Here is a 19,475-nt window from a genome sequence, read left to right on the forward strand (position 1 = left end):
GCCGGGGGCTCCGGTGACTCACTGGGCCGCTCCCGGCCGGTTCCACCCGACAGCCGAGGCCTGCCGGGGGTTTCCCACGCAAAGCAGCGGGCGGCAGCCAGGCCTCCCTGCATGGCGACGGAAGGGGGCAAAGGGGGCAACCCTCCCGTGTATCACCCCACCCCGGAGCGGGGGGCGAGCAGCAGCTGAGGCTGAGGCTGGGGGCCCTCGGCCCCACTTAGCATCACAAAGGAGCTTTGTCTGCGGCTTTGTGTGGGGCTGGCAGGAGGGAGGGGAGGAGGGAGGTGCGGGGGGAGGGGAAGGGTGGTGTGCAACGGAGACACCTCCCCGGGCTGGACCCCCCCCCATTCTTTCCTCGGAAGCCCCCAAGAACACACAGCTCAGCAGCTCTTGGCTTTATTTTGGACGGAGGAGGGTCATGTTACATGGGCACGGGGGTCCCCAGCACCACTCAGCATGAGGGGGACAAAGGGGAATCGCAGCCCGACTCAGCAGGGTAAGGGGGACACACAGGGAGAGGGGCAGCGCCCTGACAGTGTCAGTTCTTTGTGGAACAGGGGGGACAGACGGTGACTCCCCTCCAAGCAAAGATGATGATGAAGGGCACAGCCTGGCAATGAAGGTGAGATGACTTGGGAGGCCCTCAAAGTCCTTGGGGTGCAGGGGGACACCCTCAGACCTCCATGTTCTTCATCTGCTCCTCCAGCACCTGATCGCGTCCCCCCCCTGCCTTCTTCTTGCCCCCTCCTTCCTGCTGCTTCTTCTGCTTCTTGGAGAGCTCCTGCTCAATGGGTGCCGGCCTGATGAATGGAATCAGCTCCCGCAGGTCTGGGGGAACAAGGGACCACTGTCACCCTCCCCGCCAAGAAGCAGGGGATGGGGAAGGCACAGGGGGATGTTACCTGGAGGCATGAAGTTTTGGAGCTTTTCAGGGATGCGGATGCCCTCAGGGGTCTGGTGGTTCTCCAGGATGGCGCAGATGGTGCGGGTGGTAGCGCACATGGTGGCATTCAGCATGTGCACAAACTCTACCTGTGGTAGGGGGACACAGGGGACACCTGTGACATGGGGAAAGCACAGGAACACAGGAAGAACTCTCCTATGCCCATTAGCCTCACCTTGTCCATCATCTTCTTTGTCTGGCCATAGCGGATGCGCAGGCGCCGGGCCTGGTAGTCAGTGCAGTTGGAACAGGAGACAAGCTCACGGAAGGCGCCAGAGCCAGGGAACCAAGCCTCCAGATCCAGTTTTTTGCTGGCTGCATGGTTCAGGGAGCCTGGAGAGGGAACAGTGCTGAGTGGGGGGCTCCCACTGCCATCCTGAATTTTCCTGTCCTGGGGCAGAGTGTAGGGTGAAGCCTCCAAAGTCATTCCAGCAACTTGGTGCCAATCCACCATGGATTTCTGCTCTGCCATAGTGATGTGGGGTTACATCTCGGCCATGAAAATGTGGGGTACCCACTTGGCCACAGGGTCAACAAGCCACATGCTGTTTGGTCATGGGAACATGGGGGTGTAGGAGTCCTGCCCAGACACAGAGATGGGGAACTCCTGCTCAGCCACAGGACACTGGGTTCCTGCTGTGCCATGGGGATATGGGGATCCCACTTACTCACAGGAATGTGGGCGCCTCTCTCAGCTTTGTGGATGTGAGATTTCCACTCAGATATGGGAACATAGGGCTCTTTCTCAGCCACAAGGACATGGGCTTTGCACTTGACTATGGGGAGGTAGGATTATGCCATAGGGATCTGGGATTCCTGCTTGGACACAGGAATGAGGGATTTCTGCTCAACAGTGGGGATGTGGGGTTATTGCTCTGCCAATGGGATAAAGGGGATAGAGCTCAGCCACAGGGAGCTTTTAAACCAGATCTTTTTCCTGTGAGCATTTCCAGGAGGAGCTGGGACACTCCAACTGTCCCTCTGGAAGGGACAGCAGGGACAATCCATCACAGCAGTTTTCACACCCATTCCCACGGACCCAGAGCAAGGCTGAGGATTCCACAGAAAGCAAAATGTCCCCTTCTCTTCCTCTGTCTCAGGCTGGGGACAGCAATGAGCCAGAGGCAAGAAATTGCCATGCAGGAAGCAGGTCAGGGCCCCCCTCAACCCCCCGTGGCACAGGAGCCCCTACCTGAGACAATGTTGACAATGTGATAGGGAATCCCAAGGGACTGGTAGAATTCCTCAGCTGTGGCCATCATCTCCTCAAATATCTCCCAGGATTTGTTGTCATGGGGGGAGGAGTAGACGAACTGCTCAATCTGCAGGAAAAGGAATTCCACAGTGACACCAGGTATAGCTCCAATTCCCACAGGAACCCCACGGTGATACCAGGTACAGCCTGAATTCCTACTGGAACCCCACAGTGATACCCAGTACACCCCAAATTCCCACTGGAAACCCGCAGTGACACTAAGTATAGCCGAAGCTCCCATCAGAACCCCACAGTGACACCAGGTACACCCTGAATTCCCACTGGAACCCCACAGTGACATGGGGTATACACCCCAACTTCCTGGGGTGTATACCACGGTGACAATGGGTACACCCTGAATTCCTGCTGGGTGTGCTGCAGTGGCACCAGATACACCATGAATTTCCACTGGAACATACTGAATTCCCACTGGAACCCCACAGCAACCCTCAGTACATCCCACATTCCTCCCGGGACCGCTCCTTCACCTTCTCAAACTGGTGGACGCGGAAGATGCCGCGGGTGTCCCGGCCGTGGGACCCCACCTCCTGGCGGAAGCAGGTGCTGAGCCCTGCGTACTTGAGGGGCAGGTCCTCCGGCCGCAGCCACTCGTCGCGGTGCAGGGCGGCGATCGGCTGCTCGGACGTGGCGATCAGGTACTTCTCATCGATGGAACTGTCCTCCGCCCGCTCACTGCCCTTCCCAATCACCTGCAGGGGACATGAGCCACCGGCCTTCTTCTAGCTGCTCTTGCACCTCCAGAGACCAGCAGGGAGGTTTTCCAGCACCAGATGGTTTGAGAATTCATCACAGGGGGAGTTTGTCGGTCGTTCAAAGGGGCTGATGGCAGGGACGAGTCACCTGTATCACCCGTGGAGATGGACTCCAGAGATGAGCCACCTCCTTGTCACGTCATCACCATCACAAGCCACCTCCTTGTCACCTATGTCACCCATGGAGATGGCCCCCAGAGCATGTCATCTCCTTGTCACTGCACTGCCATCATGTGTCACCTGTTCAAATGGATCCCAAAGATGAGCCACCTCATCACCATCATGTGGCACCCATAAACATGGACCCTAGAGATAAGCTACATGCTTGTCACCACACATCACCAATGGAGATGGACAGATGGACTCGGGAGACCAGCCATCTCCTTGTCACTTCATGGCCATCACAGTGTGTCACCCATGGAGATGGACCCAAGATGAGCCACCTCCTTGTTACTGCAGTGTCACCCATGGAGGTGTTTCCCACAGAGGTGGACCCCCAAGACAAGCCATCTCCCTGTCACATCATCACCATCACAACGTGGAGATGGATCCCACAGAGACGGGAAGGAACCACTACTACCATTGCTGCCACCACCATAAGCTTGCCAGGGCAGAGGGGACCCTGCTGCCTCCCTCTCCACAGTCCCATTGGGGTGCTTGCTTCCAAGTCCCAAATCTGGAGTGATCCCTTACCTTGTAAAGCTCCTCGTCAAACTGGCTGAGCTGGGCCACCTCCTGCATCACCTCCTTGCGCATGAAGAAGGGGGTGTACACCGGGGTGTACCCCCGGGCACGGAGGCTCTGCAGCGCATACTGGATCAGCGCCTGCTCCAGAAACACCAGTGGGCCCTGGGAACAAGGGTCACACACACACTCTGCTGGGCCACTCCTTGCTCAGAGGGTCCATCATCAACCCCAGGGGAGGAGAACCCAAGGCCCTTGCTCCTCCTCGTTCCTCTCTGAACCCAATCATTCCGGGGTCACAGCTCTCACCTTAAGGAAGTAGCCACGGCTGCCAGCCACCACAGCGCCCTTTTCCCCCTCATAGCCATCCACCATCACCACCAGATCCACATGAGAATACTTCTTCCTGCAGCTGCAGTCACCCCACACCCGCTCCACCTTGTTGTCCACATCCTGCAGGAACCCGGAGAAAAGAGAAGCAGGAGCCTGTCACCTCCTCAGTGCCCTGGAATGCTGTGACACCAGCCCCTGAACCACACTGGGCCCACTTTGGGAGCTCAAACTCCAGCCTGTAGCTTATTGTGCAGCCACTTGGCAGCAAGCCTGCCCCAGTTGGGCTCCCTCTGCAAAAATATTCCCATGGGATGAATGGAGGCAGCAGAGGGAGACCCTGTCCTCACCACAGTAAGCGCCTTTCCCATGAATTCCCCCAACAATGGTGTGCCCAGTGTTGTCTGAGCTGCTCTTTGTCTGATCCCGGTGGGAAATGCTGGCTTGTCATGCAGATTTCCCTCACCCGCCCACCCAGACAGGCTTGGGGGATCCCCTGCTGGGAGCCCCCTGCTTCCCACTGTGAGCTTCCTAGCCCCTCTGACCCAGCCCCACCTCCCTTCCCATGTCCCACCTCGTCGTTGCTAATGGGCACAGAGGGGTGGAGGAGGTTCCCAATCTCCCGGAGGCTCTCAAAGCGTTCAGCCTCCAGCCGCAGGCGCTCGGAGTCACACTCCAGGATGGCCTCATCAATGAGCAGCCGAATTTTCTTTATCTGGGATACCTGGAGACACTACAGAGAGACCTCTGGATGAGGTGGGGGAGAGAGAAGACCACTGGGAAGAGGGTCCTGTTCATCCAGCACAGGGAATCCTGGGCCCAGCATGGTGAATTCTGGACCCTCCACATATTCTGGAGTGGGTCCCTGGGCTGGACACTCTCAAGAACAGCCTGAAAGGATAAAGGGGTGACAAGCTGGAATCTGGAAGGCCTGAGCTGCTCCCATGGCAGCCAGCATTGCATCCATTAACCAGAGTGACTATCAAACTGGGATGGAAGCAGGCAGGGAGGGACACACTGAGGACACAGAAGGACTGAGGCTGCTCAAATTCCCAGGGATCAGCCCTTGACTGACACAGGGTGATGCTGGGGAGATCAAGGACACTGAGGAAGAGTCACTTATTGGTGGTGTGGGAATGAGAGATAAAGGATCCTCCCAGCTGGGGAAACAGGCAGTCCCCCCTCATTTGGTGGGCACTTTAGGCCACCAATTTGGGCAATTCCAGGCAAAGCTCTGGACAAACTGTAGGCACAGTGGAGGGAGTTGGGGGTCTCACTCACCCCCAGGACATCAGCCGTGAGTTCATCCAGGTTCTGTGCACTCTCTGGTACAGATTCATCCGTCCCTACTGGCTCCTTTTTCTGCAGCAAGAGGAAAAAGGAACCCCAAGAGAGTTAAAAATTCCAGTGGGAAAACATCCCTCAGTGACACAAGGGAGAGACTGGAGGGCTGGGAGAAAGAGAGATGTCACCAGTTGGTGATGTCCCACCATAAGGTGACCTAGGGCACTCGTGCCCCACCTTCATCTTGTCCCCAATGGTTTTGCTGCACAGGTTCTTCAGCTTGTTCAGGTTGTCGGCACGAAACCTGCCTGGAAAGGAAGGCAGGGGCTGTCACCTGGACTGAGAGAAGGGCTGGGGCCCCTATCTGGTATAGAGAGGTGATATGGAGCCCCCATGGGAGCAGCAGGGGGGATGGCAGTTCCCAGAATATCCACAGGCACCATCCCTGGGGTTTTTGGAAGGACAGAGGTTGATCGTGTGGAGCAGAGCTGCAAGGAGTAGGGATGTCACTGGAAAACACCTAGAGTGACATTGCACTGGGACCTCCATGACAGGCTGGAAACCCCCATGACGTGCTGGAACCACGCTGGGATGGGACACCTCAACTCCAAGATGAGAACCCTACACTGGGAATCCCTGTGCTGGGCTAGGACCCCCACAGTAGGATAGGACCTCCACACTGGGACCCCCATGAGGGGATGAGGTCGCCCACACTGGGGTGAAAGTCCCATGCCCGGCTGGGAACAATGTACTGGAATGGGATCCCCATCCCATGCTAGGATCCCCCACATTGGGCTGTGACCTCCATGCTGGACTGGGAACACCACCCTGCCACAATGGGAATCCCTCCACCAGGATGGGACCCTCCACATCAGTATAGGATCTCCATACTTCACTTGGACCCCCCAGTGCTGGGCTAGGACCCCCACACCAGGATGAGATCCCTCTCACGCTGCACTGGGACACCCATGCCAGGATAACATCCCTCCCTCCACAGGCTCAGAGCCTCCCGTGCTGGGACCTCCCTGTTAGGATGAGACCCCCGCATTGTGCTGGGACCCCACCTTGTGATGAGACACCTCCCTCAGCGGAATGGGATTGCTAAGGACTGAGCAGACCCTGGGATCTGAGGCCACAATGACGAGATTCAGGGGGTGCTGGATGAGGGGAGCATGGATGTTCCCCCTTTGTGAGCCCAGGGCTGGTAAGGGCAGAGCCCAGGACCCGGGGCAGCTCAAACTGGGGGCACCTACGCTGAGAACGCGCCACCCCAATCAGCAGGAGGGATCAGTCCCAGGGGATCCAGAACCAGGGAACACCAACAGGACACAGCACGGGCTCCACGCACCGGCGCCGCGGGATTGCATCAGCCAGCACGACCCGCCAGCCTGCCTCACCCTGCAGGCACCCGCCATTCTCCAGCACCGCCGTCCTGGGCACACGGAGCCCGCGGGAAGGGGGCTGGGAAGGGGGTGACCCCTTGGACATCAAGGCAAACGCATTAAAGAGGAGCCCCAAGCGCCGCTTTCATTCCGCAGCAATGGAATGCTGGGGGGCCCTAGGAAAGGCAGGGTTTGGGGGTACCCACTCCTCCTGCCGCTCTCCAACTCCTCCCCACATCCGGCACCCACTGACGGAGCTGGATGCGCTTCCCGCTGCCCCATATGCCCCCGGGAGCTACGAGGAGGGGGCTCCTGCCCCCCACCCCCCCAAGCCGCCCAGGTGTGGGTGTACCCCAAATCTGGGGGTGGCACTGTCTAGGATCCCCCCCCGCCCAGCTGCATCCTGCGGCAATGCAAGGAGCGGATCCCTGGGGATCGCAATGGGACGGGATCCAAGTCCGGGCCAAGGGGAACCTGGGATCTGCCTCCCAGCCTGGGAGGACAGAAGGCGGGTCTAGTGGGAGAACTTCTCCCACCTCAACCCCTGGAATTAGGGACGAGGGGGATCCGCCCAGTGACAGGCCCTCGGTCTCTGCCGCGACCTACCCACAGGATCCAGTCCCAGAGGGCAGTGCTCCACCGAGGTGATCCCCGATGGTTGGGGATGAATACACAAACAGCTGGGGAGGATAGGAAAGACCTCCCGAAAGGTCACCCCATCGAGGAGGTTCGGGGATCAGCGTGGGGGCCGCTTCCAGCTCCTCGGGAGGGAGAGAGGGACCCTTAGGGGATCCCCCATCCCCGAGGAGTGGAAATGGTGGGGAGTTCCTACCACCTGCGGACCGGTCACCAGGCTGACGGGGTGGGTGGAAAGGCACCGGGAAGCGGAGATACGCCCGCGTGTGACAAGGGGGTCCCCCAGCCCGGAGGTTGCCTCCCCTCACCCACCCACACCCACGTACACCTCCGCCAGGCGCCGTCCGCTCGCACCAGCGCATCCACCAGCCCGGGGTCCTTGAAGCGCTTGCGCTGCATGTCCCGCACCATGGCGGGGTCTCCGCCCTTGTCGGCGCGGAACAGGTCCAGGTCCAGCACCATGACGGGTGATGGCGGCGGCGGCACCGGGAGCGCCGGCGGGGACAGCTGCTCCGCGCGCGTGCGCGGAAGGGGCGTGGCCGCGGCCGTGGGGCGGGGGCAGCAGCGCCCCTTGGTGGCCGGGAGGAGGAGCAGCAGGACGGGCGGGCAGGGCACGGGGGCGATGGGGAGGGCCCGAGCAGCCCTGACCCCCGTGAGGGACTTCCGGCGGGCCGGCAGGCCCGGGCAGAGCGGCCGGATGGGGGTATCGGGAAGTGTTGAGAGGGTTTGGGGAGGATATGGCGCGGTCTGGAGGGGCCCGAGCGGTCCGAGCATCCTTGAGCCCCCCCGCCAGAGGGGTCTCCGCCCTCGCACCCCGAGGATTCCTGGGGCTCCTCAGCCACATCTCAGGCATACTGGTGGGCTCTGCGGATCTCCCACCCCAGGACACCTCGCACCCCTCTGCTCTTGGGGCTCCCAAAAGCCACCCCATGCCTCTCTACAGCGCCCCATGGCACGACTGTGGCCGTCCACGTCACCCCATGTCACCCCACTGTCCCCTCCCTGGGGGTCCCGGCGGGGTTCTGGTGCCTTCACCCATTTGGGGGACCCTATAGCACTTCCCCCATGAGGAGGCGTGCAGATAGAAGTCAAAGTTCCGCTGCTCCCTCACTCCACCCCTAGGTACCCACTCCCACGCGTGTGACACCTTGCGGACGCCCCACATCCTCACCCCACCCATTTTTGATGCCCACGCTCAATTCCCCGCATCCCCTAGGCGTGTCCCCCAGCCCCCGTGTGCGCACACACATGGAGCCCTTATACAAACCCCACTCCTGTATTTGGCATTTTAGGTGCTTGGGATGGGGAGGACACGGTGGGGGCACGAGTGGGGACACACGTACAAAAGCCGTAACGAGGCTCCGGTCCGAAGCGGGTCCCTAAGGCCACGTTGGGGGCGCAGGGGATGGGCCGTGGGTACCCCCCCTTCCCTTCACAGCTGTCCGGGGCCGGGGTGTTCGTGGGTGCCCCTCCGGCCCGTCACAGCTCCCGGGAGGGCTCCGGGATGCGAGGGTGCCCCCCGTCCTCTTACAGCTCGCGATCGGTGCTGCTGGATGAGGTCTTGAGCGGGACCGAGTCGAATCCATCCGGCATCCGCTGTGGGGTAGGGAAACTGAGGCCTGGAGCCCCCCGGCGTGGGGAACTGAGGCATAGAGCCCCCCTTGGAGTGGGGAAACTGAGGCCCGGAGCACCCCCGGGGTGGGGAATTGAGGCATGGACCATCCTCAAATCCCACCCCCACCACGGCTTTTGCGGTGGCTGCTCCAGGGTTGTTTCCGCCGCCCACCCCACCCCTCACCTTGGCCGTCAGGGCTTTAAGTTTTCCAAAAAGTGACATTTCGGTGGCAAAGAGCAGCTCGTCCTCCGCGTCCTCCCCCTCCATGATGGCGCAGCTATCGGGCGACGTCGCGTCGGTCTCCCGGGCCGCCGCGTCCATCACCAGCTTGGAATATTTGTATTCCAACCTGGGAACGCAGGCGGTGCCATCACCTCCCCGTGACAGTGCTAGCCCCCGTGTCCCCAAATCCCGCCGCCAATTGCTCACTTTTGAGTCTTTTTCCAGAAATAAGCGGCGAGGGCAGCCAGCAAGACGGCCACGCCCGTCCCAGTGGAAATTCCCACTTTTAGCCAAAAATCCACGCTCCGGCACGCCTGGATCACCTGCGGCGGCAGGCCGTCTCCGCCGTGGCACAGCCGGGGCTCCCGCCACACGTAGGTGGTTTTCTGATGGGGGGAAAGGGGGCTCAGGGGCCGCAGGAGCCGCTGCCCAGCCCGGGGCACGGGGCGGTACCTGAACGCCGCCGATGCAGGCGCCGACGATGGGGCGGTGGTGGGAGCTGGAGCAGCGGGGACATCCCTCGGCCGTCACCCACAGGAAATGGAAGGTGCAGCCGTCGCAGGTGCCCTCGGGGCATTTGCTGGGGAGGGACAAAAAGGGGGGGCTCAGGTGACGGTGACACTCCAAAGTGGGGATTACAGCTAAGGTGACACCCCAGGGTCGGGACAGCATGACAGCAGTGTCCCCAAATTGAAGCACTCCAAAGTATCTACCGATGACAGCAGGGGATCTTGGAGGTTCCCAAACCTCCCCCGGAACTCCTTTGTTTCACTGCCAACCTGAGTACACGCAGGGCGCCCGTGACACAGCCGGGATGACACCTCGGGGTGAGGGAATCTGACGCCATATCAGTGTCGTCCCCAGAGCAAAGCACCTCAAGGGACATGCCCACCCGTGACAGCAGGAGATGTTTTGGGTCACTTTGGGAGACCCCTAAGCCCCCCTTGGTGTCCCCAGTGTCCCACCGCCCCACCCCCCCCACCTGGGAACAGCCAGGGTGACGCCTCAAAGTGAGGGACACTGACACTGTGAGTATGGTGTCTCCAAAGCAAAGCACCCCAGGGATATGCCCAACCCTGACAGCAGGAGATGCTGTTCACCCAAAACCCCCCTCAGGGTTCCCCGTGTCCCCTCCCCACCTCGGGACAGCCAGGGTGCCAATGCCGACACGCAGGGGGTCACAGCGTAGGCGGATGGTGGTGGCCCGGCCACCACTGCAGGGCTGTGTCATGTCGTTGGACCTGCCAGGGGACATGGGGGGTCAGGAGGACAGTGGGGTACAGTGTGGGTGTCAACCCCCTGTCACCTGCCTGCACCTGAAGAAGAAGATGATGTCAGGCAGGTCAGGGTGGCTGGGGGGGAAGAGCTCTGGGGGAGACACGATGCCGTCCAGCACGGAGCTGGTGGTGACACCTGCAGGGAGAGAGGGGTGTCTCCAGTCCCACTGGGGTGTGTTCCAGTCCCAGTGTCCTAGTGCCACCAGAGGGTCCCAGTCTTACTAGGGTGTCCCAGTGCCACCAGGATATCCCAATCCCAACAGGATGTCCCAGTGTCAGTGTCCCAGTCCCACCAGCATGTCTCAAGTCACACCATGGTGTCCCAGTCCCACTGGGGTTGTCGGTGACATATACCAGTGACAATGTCCCAATCCCAAAAAAGGTGCTCTGTAGTGTCCCAATCCCACCAGGGTGTATTTCAGTCCCATTGGGGTGTCCCTGTGGCACCAAGGTATGCCAGTGCTGCTGAAATGTCAGTGCCAGTGTCCTAGTCCCAGCAGAGTGCCCCAATCCCACCAGGGTATCCCACTCAGTGTCACTGGGATGTCCTGGTCCCTGTGCCACCAGGCTGTCCTAGTCTCAACAAGGTGTCCCACTCTCAGTGCTGCAAGGTTGTTCCAGTTCCTGTCCCACACGTGTCCCAGTCCCCCTGAGGAGTCCCAGTGTTGGTGTGCCAGTGCCACCAAGATGTTCCAGTGTCTGTCCTGCCCATGTGTCTCAGCGACCTTGGGGTGCCCCAGGGTGTCCCCCCTCCCTCCCTGCTCACCCAGCAGGTGGTCACCCAGGCTGACAGGCTGAGAAGACACAGCGGCGCGGGCACCGGTGACATCGGAGGGCACCAGAATGGCCTGACACACATAAGAGGTGACCACCCGGGCAGGGCCCCCCAGACCTGCCGTCACATTGTCAGCACATGAGGCCATTTTCCTGCCCTGTGGGGACATACAGGACACACGTGTGTGGAGTGAGACTGTGTGTACAAGGGACTGGCATTTGTGTGTGCAGGGCCATAGGTGTACAGGTGTGGCTGCACAAGTGCCCATACGTGTTTACACGAGTGTTCACATGTGTCTGCACAACTGTGCAGGTGTGTTTGTGTGACTGTGCACAAGTGATTGCACAAGTGGGCGGGTGTGTATGTGCAAGTGTGACAGTATGTACACCTGTATTTGCACACCTGCATGTGGGAATGTGTGTTTGCATACACGTCCTTGTGTTTGCATGACTACGAGAACATATGCACATGTGTGTCTGTGTCTGCCCACCTTCATGCCCCATCCCGTCTGTGTGCCCAGGTGTGTGCCCGTGTTCGCCCATGCAGATGCCCATGTGTGCATGTGTATTTGTGAGCCCTCCTGCCCATGTGTGCCCACCTGTGTTCCTGTGCCCACCCTCCTGAGTACCCACCCATTGTACCCTTCTTTGCACTCGTGCTTGTGCCCACCCACTTGTGTGCCCACCTGTGTGCTTGTGTTTGTACTCATGTGCCTGTGAGTGCACACACCCCCTGTGTGCTCGTGTTTGCCCTTGTGTTCCTATGATCAGCCCCCATGAGCCCAGTTGTGTTCCCATACATTCATGCATGATCCTCTGCTCTCCTGTGTGTGCCCTTGTGTGCCTTCCCAGGTGTATTCCCATGTCTGCAGGCATGTTTCCATGGCCTCCTGCCCATGTGTGCCTACTCTCCTGAGTGCCCACCCACGTGCCTGTGTTTGCACTCGTGTGCCTGTGCCCACCCCTGGGTGTGTTCCCATGTGTGCACACGTGTTTGCCCACACGTCTCTCACCTGGTGCCCACAGAGGCTCAGGCGGAAGTGATGGCTGTAGCGCAGCCCTTTGGGGGTGAAGCCGGGCCCTGTGCCCACCCCAGCACCTTGGCCCAGCGATGGGAACTCGAAGTGCAGCATCCGGCCTGGCAGTGCCAGTGCCAGGCTGCAGTTGTTGTAGCATAGTGATCGCAGCTGGGAACAGGGACAGGGAGCTCAGGAATGGCCATGCCACCCACTGGGGACACCCTTGTGGGGGACTCTGGAGAGCTGGCACCACCCCTGAGAGACAGCAGGGCCATAGTGGCACCCACCAGGGTCACTCACTGCCACCCACCAGTGTCAGATACTGTCACCCATCTGGGATGGCTGGGAGGGGCTGGTGTCATCTCTCTGGGGACAGCTGGGGGACTGGCATTACCCACCCAGGATTAGACATTGTCACCCACCTTGCCATCCACCCAGGATTGCCACAGGGTTGGTGTCACCTCCCTGGAGATGGCCAAGGGGGCAGGCATCACCCACTCTGGGTTAAACAGTCACCCACACTGCCACCCATCCTGTCATCCACCCAGAATGGCTGTAAGGGGCTGGTGTCACCTTCATGGGGACACAGTGTCATGCACCCAGGATGACTGGGGGAGGCTCGTGTCACCCACCCGTGATGGTGTCACCCTCCTGGTGCTAGCCAGTGCCACCATCTGGGACATCCTGGCTCTGGGGGAGGCTGGTGTGACTCCTCTGGGGCCCACTGGCATCACCCATGGGGACATTTATGGACACTTGGACCCCCTACCATCCCCAGTCACCTGGTTGCTGCGTGTGCCAGGGCCACAGGGGTGGCAGGTGGGCGTCCCGTCGGAGGGGTGGCCCCGCAGGTAGGTGCCAGGCGGACAGGGCTGGCAGGTGCCCGAGCTGGGGTCCACGGCACTGCCAGGGGAACACGGGGCACAGGACCCAGTGGGCTGGGGGGCACAGCGGCGGCAGAAGGAGGCCACCCCCCCCTGCACATTGGTGACGTTGATGCTGTACAGCTTGGCCACATCACTGGTGAACCGCCGGCCCTGGCACCGAGAGCACCATCACCATCTGCCCCCCACCCTCCCCCAGATCCCCCAAAGTGGGGGCCCTCCAGCCCTCTCAAAGCAGGGCCCCCTGTCCCTCACCGCCTCGTGGTAGGGGGTGCGCTGGAAGGCCCAAGTGAAGCTCATGGTCGCGTTCTTCTCCACCAGGTAGGTGTAGGATTGTTTCCCTGTGGAGCCTGTCCATGTCTCCACCGGAGTGTTGGTGTGTGAGTTGACACCCTGTGGGGACGGTGGAGGTGGCACTACCCAAGTTCACTGTGCCCCCCCCCCCCCAAACTGCTGTGTCTCCCCACTCACCACCATAAAGTAGAGCTCACAGCCAACGCTGCAGAACGTCTCGAAAACGAAGGTGATCCTGGCCACCTCCCTGCTCTCTGTGTCCTCTAGCACTGGGCTTGGAGGGCTGGAGACAGCGTGGGGACACTGCTAGCTCTGCTCCATGGCTGTGTCCCCCCTGCTCCCTGGTGGTGGCCCCCACCTCACCTGAAGCCAGGGACCACCAGCGTGAGGATCATGAAGTCGCTGTCAGAGGCTCCAGCTGCCGTGTAAATGTAGTCCCCAGCTACCTCCCAGCCTGCAGGGGTGCAGTGACACTCAGAGAGGTCCCTGGCCGTGCCCCAGCAAGGGACAGGGAAGGGACAGCCCTCTGCCACTACCTGCAATGCCCTTGTACTCGAAGTTGATGCCGCTGAGCACGGTGGTCTCCATGTTGGGGGGCAGCACGTTCCACCACTTGTACTCCAAGCCCAGCACTGGCTCAGTGCCCTCTGGGCAACTGAGACAGGCTGGGGAGAGAAGGCAACAGCCCTGCACAGGGGTGGCACCCACCTCCCCCTCTGTCAGCTTGGTGTGCCCTGCTTACCCCTTGAGGCCAGTGATGGGGACAAGAGGGGACAGCCCTGCACTAGAGTGGTACCACATTACCCTCCCTGCAGCTTGGGATGACCTGGTAACCACCTCTTGAGGGCAATGGTGGAGACAGGAGAGGACAGCTCTGTACTGAGATGGCACCCATCTTCCTAGGCAGCTCCAGCGATCCCAGTTACTCACTGGGGACAATAACTGGGATGTTCTCACTGGATACATAGGGACAGCCCTGCACCGAGGTGGTACCACTTTTCTCTCTGTCAGCTTTGGGTGCCTTGGTCACCACTTTGGAACAATGATGGGAACAGGATGGCACAACCCTGCACTGAGGTGGCACTCACGTCCCCCTGGTAGCCCCAGAGACCCCAGTTATTCCTTGGGGACAGTGGTGGGGGTGCCTTATTGGAGCCATGGGGACAGGAAGGGACAACCCTGCACAGGAGTGGCATCTACCTTCCCCCAGCAGCTCAGGCTGCCCCAGTCACGCCTTGGGGACAATGACGGGGCCACCTTACCGGAGCCGTTGGAATAGAAGCCATAGGGACAGGGCTGGCAGGTGCTGCTGTTGCCTTTGGCGAAGCCAGGGTTGCAGGGGGGGCATCGTGTCTTGACCCCCGAGGATGGCAGCCGGGTCGCCTGCGGCAGCTCCTCACTGCAGATCTTGGGCTCTGCCCACTTGTACATCAGCTGGGTCTGCCGGGGCAGCGGGTGAGCTGGGGGGGACACGGGGGACAGGGGGCCCACCCCGGGCTGCCCCTGCATTACCTCCCCACGGGCGTCGCAGGCCGTGTGGGTGTAGAAGAAATCCTTGTCCGTGCAGGGCGGGCGTGGCTTGCAGGACCCCGAGCCGGGCTCTGCCGAGGGGGAGCACGGCGGGTGAGCCAGCACAGCCCGGGGACCCCAGCGCTGCTCCCACCACGCGGGGTGTCCTTGTCTTCCCTCCCAGCCAAGGGGTAGTGGGTGCTCCCTACTCCCCACATCATCTCTCCCTCCCCCAGGGCCACTCCTGCAGTGCAGATTGCGGGGACAAAGGGACCCCTAAGAGTGTCCCCCCTCACCAGCGTAGGTGTCAGGTTTGTCAGGGGTGCCAACACCATCGCCACCAGGGGATGTCAGGTCACACCTGCTCCCCAGATCACCCCTTCCCTTCCCAGGGTCAAATACTAGAGGGACAGATCTGGGCGGGGGGAGCCCCGGGTGTCCCCTCTCACCGGCGTAGGTGTCAGGGTCGCAGGGTTGGCAGGCGGTGGCCCCTTTGCCAGAGAAGGTGTCAGCGGGACAGGGCTGGCAGGCGGCTGAGCCGGCAGCGGGGGCGAAGGTGCCGGGCTTGCAGGGGAAGCACTCCGAAGTGAAGGCCACCCCTGAGAGCGGGAGGAGTCTCAGGTAGCGGGGAGGGTGGTGCACGACCCCCGAGACCCTCCTTCCTGCCCCCACCCACCTGTAATGCCGATGTTCCTCACCAGCACCGGTTTAGGCACCTTGGACCAGACGGAGAAGGCGGTGGTCCGCCAGTACAGCACGTTGTTCCCACGGCTCAGCTCCACCTGGGAGAAGGATCCCACGGGATTAGGTAATCCCACTGCCAGGGATGGGTTTAGCACCATGGGTGGGGGATCCCGCTGCCGAGGAGGGGGCGGCCACCAGTGGAAGGGGGTGTGCGGCACCCCCGTCTGTCCCCACCCATCGCCCCCTCCTCAGCCTCGTGGAGCATCTTCGTCCCACGGGAGGGACAAGAAACGCCGGGGCAGCACCGAGGGACCTCCCCCCGGTGTCACCTCCCGCCGAACACTCACGCTGTGGAATTCCCAGCCCTTCTCTGTTGTCCGCATCCAGCGGGACTCCTCCACCGTGGGCTGGCACTGGTCGTTCTGCACCTGCAGGGAGAGTGTCAGGGACCCCATGTTCACAGGGAACCCTGCATGTCCCCATGGACACACCCCCATGCTCCCAGGGACCCTCCATATTCCTAGAAACCCCTCCTCATGTCTCCGTGAACCACTGCCATATCCCATGGGGCTCCCCTCATGTCACCAGGGACCCCTCCATGTCTGCAAGGATCCCTATGATGTTCCCAGGGACCCCTCCCATATATCCAGGGTCCCCTTCCCCATGTCCCCAGAGACCCCTGTTACATCCACCAGAGATCCTGCCATGTCCCCTGGGACGCACATCATGTTCTCAGGGACTCCTTCCACGTCTCCAGGGACCCCTGAGGAGTCTCCACAGACCCACTCAGGTCACAAGGGACCTGTCCCATGTACCTAGGGACCCTTAATGCCATCTAGGACCCTCTCCCATATCCCCATGGACCCCTCCATGTACCAAGAGACCCCTCCCATGCCCCCAAGGACCCTCCCACGTCCCCAGAGACCCATATCCTCCACCCCTGTCCCCGTCACCTACGAAGAATTCGAAGACGATGCTGCTGTCAGGGTAGATGTACTCGAAGGTGACAGTCCCCGACTGTTTGAGGCTCACAGCATACATGAGGGTGGCTGTGCATTCATCTGTGTTGGAGGCCACGTAGTCCCCCAGTGGCACCCACGTTGACCTGGGGCAAGTGATATATCCTGTCACAACTCTTGGCAGGCAGGACAAGGATTGTAGGGACAGCTGGAAGGGTACCCAGGAAGCAGGGGAGAAATGGGGGGCACAGGGCTTGGGCACATCTTAGGGACATGGCAAGGTGTGATGGCTAGCCACATCTCCCTCGGGAGAATCCCCCGGCTCTCTGAGAGCCGTGTGGAGTGTGGACTGCAAGGAGAAGAGGATGGGGTCCCCCTGTTCTGGGAATGTGGCTGGATGAGGAACACACTACTGGGAGTAGGGAATGCATAAGAGGGGCATCAATGGAGCAGCGTGGTGGTGCCAGTAAAACTGAGGGCTTGGTGGTTGTTGGTAAATCTGGGAGGGTTTCTTGGTTGTTGGTATAACTGGGAAGGCTCAGTGGTGTGGTACAACCAGGAGGGTTTGGTGGCTGTTGGTATTTGTTGTATACCAGTGGCTGCTGGTACAACCAGTTGGTGGGAAATTCAGTGGCAGCGGAACAACTGGGAGGGCTTGGCAGCTGCTGGTACAACTGAGAGGCCTTGGTGGCTGTGGTACACGTAAGAGGGTTTTGTGGCTGCTGGTGGGATGTTTAACGGCTGTGCAACAACTGCAAGGGTCTGGTGGCTGCCAGCACAACCAAAAGAGCTCAGAGGTTGCTAGTGAGGATCAAAGGACTGTGGCAGAAAAGGCTCTCGCTGGTGGCACGGGGGTGTGAGGACCCCCATGGGTCCTTTCGAGACCCTCATAGGAGCTCTGGGGACCTCCATGGGTGCTCCGTTCCCAAGGAATATTGATGTGGAAGTCCCATGGGGTTGGGGTCCTGCCACTTCTGGGGAATGGGGGATGCTGCTAGGTGTTCCCCTGCTGTGACCAGGGTGCCCCTGTAATGCCCTGCTGGTGTCACCTCCCAGGGCAGGATGACAGAAGGGTGTCGGGGCAACTGGATGCACAGGGGTGTCACACCCACCCTGCTCCCTGTGCCCCGCACCCAGTGCTGACAGGCCAGGTGCCCGTGTGCTGGCGTCACAGCCAGTGACACCGTGACTCACGCGGTGCAGTTCTCTGCCGCATCACCAAAGCCGTCATCCACCTCCAGGTTGGTGGCCACGTTGGCGAAGCCATGGGGCACCTCGTCCCACTCATCGAAGCGGACACCAGTGCCCAGCGAGTAGGTGCCCGCAGCGCAGGGCCGGCACGTCTGCGTCTGCATCTCCAAGAACTCACCCGCCTTGCAGGAGAATGCTGCCAATGGAGACGGGGGCACAGGGCATGGATGGTCACTCCCAATCCTCCTGGTGCCGCTACAGCCTCATCACCCTCAGCTCTGCATTTCCAAGTGCTCCAACTGTTGGAGGTGCTGGGATCCCCAATTCTTACCACTCCACAAAGGCAACCCCCCCATCCATGAGTTTTGGTACCTGATGCCCAGCTCTGCCCAATCCAGGCAGGATGTAACACTCTACCATGGAACCGGGGGCACCTCCAGGCTTTGGGGGGCATGTGTTTGGGATTCCCATCCTGCTCATCCCTCCTGGTAAGTTTGTGTGAGGGGGATTCTCACCTTTCTCAGCCATCCTGGTGCATGTGTGTGTGGTGAGATTGCCATGGCTCTCATTCCGTTTGGTGACTGTGTGTGTGATTCCCCTCCCATCCTCGTGCATGTCTATGTATGATTTCCATCCCTCTTATCCTGTCCTAGTGCCCATGTGTGGGATTCCCATCCTATCCCATTATGTGTGTGGGATTTCTATCTCTCTCATCCCATTCAGCTGAGTGAGTGCTCATCTTGCTCATCCTGTCCTGGTGCATGTGTGGGATGAGGGGATTTCCATCCCAGTGTGTGAGATTCCCATTCCTCTCATCCCATTCCATCATTTTATGTGTGATTCCCATCCCATCCTATCTGTGTGTGCATGTGATTCCCATCTGTCTCATCCCATCCCAATGCCTGTGTGTGTGTGGTTCCCATCCCTCTCATCCCATCCCAGGGAGTTTCTGTGTGTGTGATTCCTATTCCATCCCATCCCAGTGCTTGTAGCTCTTCTACCATCCCACTGATCCCATTCCATCCTCCTGCCTGCACTGGAGCCAACAATGGCTGTGCTTGTCTCCCCACTCTCTCCCTCCCCTCGCCCTCATTTCCCATCCCTGCCATTCCCACCCCCCAGCCTAACCCCTAGCCATTCCTGGTGGCAATCTTACAGCATTCAGTGCCCCTGACAGGGTCAGGCAGGCCAGTGCAGAGTCCAGGTGTGTGTGGTACAGCCACCCTCCAGCGCGATCCTGAGCTGTCACAGGCTGTGTACTCGTAGTGGTACTCGGACTGCAGGAGACACAGAGGGAGCGTGCAGGGAGCTGTGCCCCGGGCTGCCCCTGCACCCTCTGCTCCCTGACAGGGGCTGGCCCCTGGGCCCAGCAGTGCCTTCAAGGGATGGTTTTGAGTTAAGGTGTGGCAATGTCCTGTGGTGCCCAGGGCCTGGAGAGAGGGGCCTGAGAGGGCGTTCAGAGTGGGGGGATACTGGGGCAGGGGAGAGTTCAGTGTGGGGGGGGGATCCTGGAAAATGGGGGTGGATTTGGGGGGGAGATGCTCTGGATTGAGGGGAGCTGGGGACCAGAGGGATGCTCAGAGTGGGGGAGGATTGTGGCAGGGGGAGGGGGGGGCAGTTTGAGAAGACGCTGGGAAATGGGGGTGCTGTGCGTGGGGGGATGATCTGGCTGGGGTTGCCCAAGAGCCTTGGAGCAGCAGCAGCCCTGCACCCCTCCCTGGTGTGAAGGGGAACCCCTGCGCCCCCTCCATGCTCCTGGG

The 19,475-nt window shown here is 60.6% G+C and overlaps 2 protein-coding genes across 4 annotated transcripts; both read right to left on the reverse strand.

Moving 5' to 3' along the window:
* Nucleotides 1-389: 389 nt before the first annotated feature.
* On the reverse strand, nucleotides 390-7,789 carry SARS1 (seryl-tRNA synthetase 1). Its single transcript, XM_058819422.1, has 11 exons — nucleotides 7,614-7,789; nucleotides 5,507-5,577; nucleotides 5,267-5,347; nucleotides 4,560-4,718; nucleotides 3,965-4,108; nucleotides 3,665-3,820; nucleotides 2,687-2,908; nucleotides 2,136-2,265; nucleotides 1,119-1,276; nucleotides 903-1,032; nucleotides 390-828 (listed from the first exon to the last, which is right to left on the reverse strand). Exons 1-11 carry the CDS (start codon nucleotides 7,747-7,749, stop codon nucleotides 674-676), a joined length of 1,542 nt encoding a protein of 513 aa, XP_058675405.1. The 5' UTR covers nucleotides 7,750-7,789; the 3' UTR covers nucleotides 390-673.
* Nucleotides 7,790-8,665: 876 nt separating this feature from the next.
* Nucleotides 8,666-17,905, reverse strand: ELAPOR1 (endosome-lysosome associated apoptosis and autophagy regulator 1). Of its 3 annotated transcripts, XM_058819426.1 has the most exons (21): nucleotides 17,719-17,905; nucleotides 16,523-16,670; nucleotides 15,913-15,993; nucleotides 15,558-15,663; nucleotides 15,331-15,480; nucleotides 14,885-14,973; nucleotides 14,635-14,812; nucleotides 13,909-14,037; nucleotides 13,736-13,826; nucleotides 13,550-13,655; nucleotides 13,334-13,471; nucleotides 12,977-13,231; nucleotides 12,189-12,362; nucleotides 11,168-11,333; nucleotides 10,441-10,537; nucleotides 10,264-10,365; nucleotides 9,578-9,704; nucleotides 9,332-9,510; nucleotides 9,086-9,251; nucleotides 8,954-8,962; nucleotides 8,815-8,922 (listed from the first exon to the last, which is right to left on the reverse strand). In XM_058819426.1, the coding sequence occupies exons 1-21, from the start codon at nucleotides 17,877-17,879 to the stop codon at nucleotides 8,815-8,817; spliced, it is 2,760 nt and encodes a 919-aa protein (XP_058675409.1). In that variant the 5' UTR covers nucleotides 17,880-17,905. The 3 variants fall into 3 exon arrangements, with proteins under 3 accessions (XP_058675410.1, XP_058675411.1, XP_058675409.1); XM_058819427.1 differs by lacking the exon at nucleotides 8,954-8,962 and having other exon boundaries at nucleotides 8,666-8,883; XM_058819428.1 differs by lacking the exons at nucleotides 8,954-8,962; nucleotides 14,885-14,973; nucleotides 15,331-15,480 and having other exon boundaries at nucleotides 8,666-8,883; nucleotides 15,580-15,663.
* Nucleotides 17,906-19,475: the final 1,570 nt, after the last annotated feature.

This window comes from Ammospiza caudacuta, chromosome 24 (assembly GCF_027887145.1).
Source record: "Ammospiza caudacuta isolate bAmmCau1 chromosome 24, bAmmCau1.pri, whole genome shotgun sequence".
Lineage (NCBI taxonomy): Eukaryota > Metazoa > Chordata > Aves > Passeriformes > Passerellidae > Ammospiza > Ammospiza caudacuta.

What these genes read in the sequence shown, in the direction of transcription:
- SARS1 (XM_058819422.1), bottom strand. Translation starts at nt 7,749, where the DNA reads ATGGTGCTGGACCTGGACCTGTTCCGCGCCGACAAGGGCGGAGACCCC. An exon ending in GGACGGCGCCTGGCGGAGGT is followed by an intron (nt 5,578 to 7,613) that starts GTACGTGGGTGT and finishes CTTCCTTTCCAG; the next exon opens with GCAGGTTTCGTGCCGACAAC. An exon ending in CAAAGAAGATGATGGACAAG is followed by an intron (nt 1,033 to 1,118) that starts GTGAGGCTAATG and finishes CCCCTACCACAG; the next exon opens with GTAGAGTTTGTGCACATGCT.
- ELAPOR1 (XM_058819426.1), bottom strand. Translation starts at nt 17,879, where the DNA reads ATGCAGACGCAGACGTGCCGGCCCTGCGCTGCGGGCACCTACTCGCTG. An exon ending in CGAGTACAAGGGCATTGCAG is followed by an intron (nt 13,827 to 13,908) that starts GTAGTGGCAGAG and finishes GCACCCCTGCAG; the next exon opens with GCTGGGAGGTAGCTGGGGAC. An exon ending in GTGAGCTCTACTTTATGGTG is followed by an intron (nt 13,472 to 13,549) that starts GTGAGTGGGGAG and finishes CCGTCCCCACAG; the next exon opens with GGTGTCAACTCACACACCAA.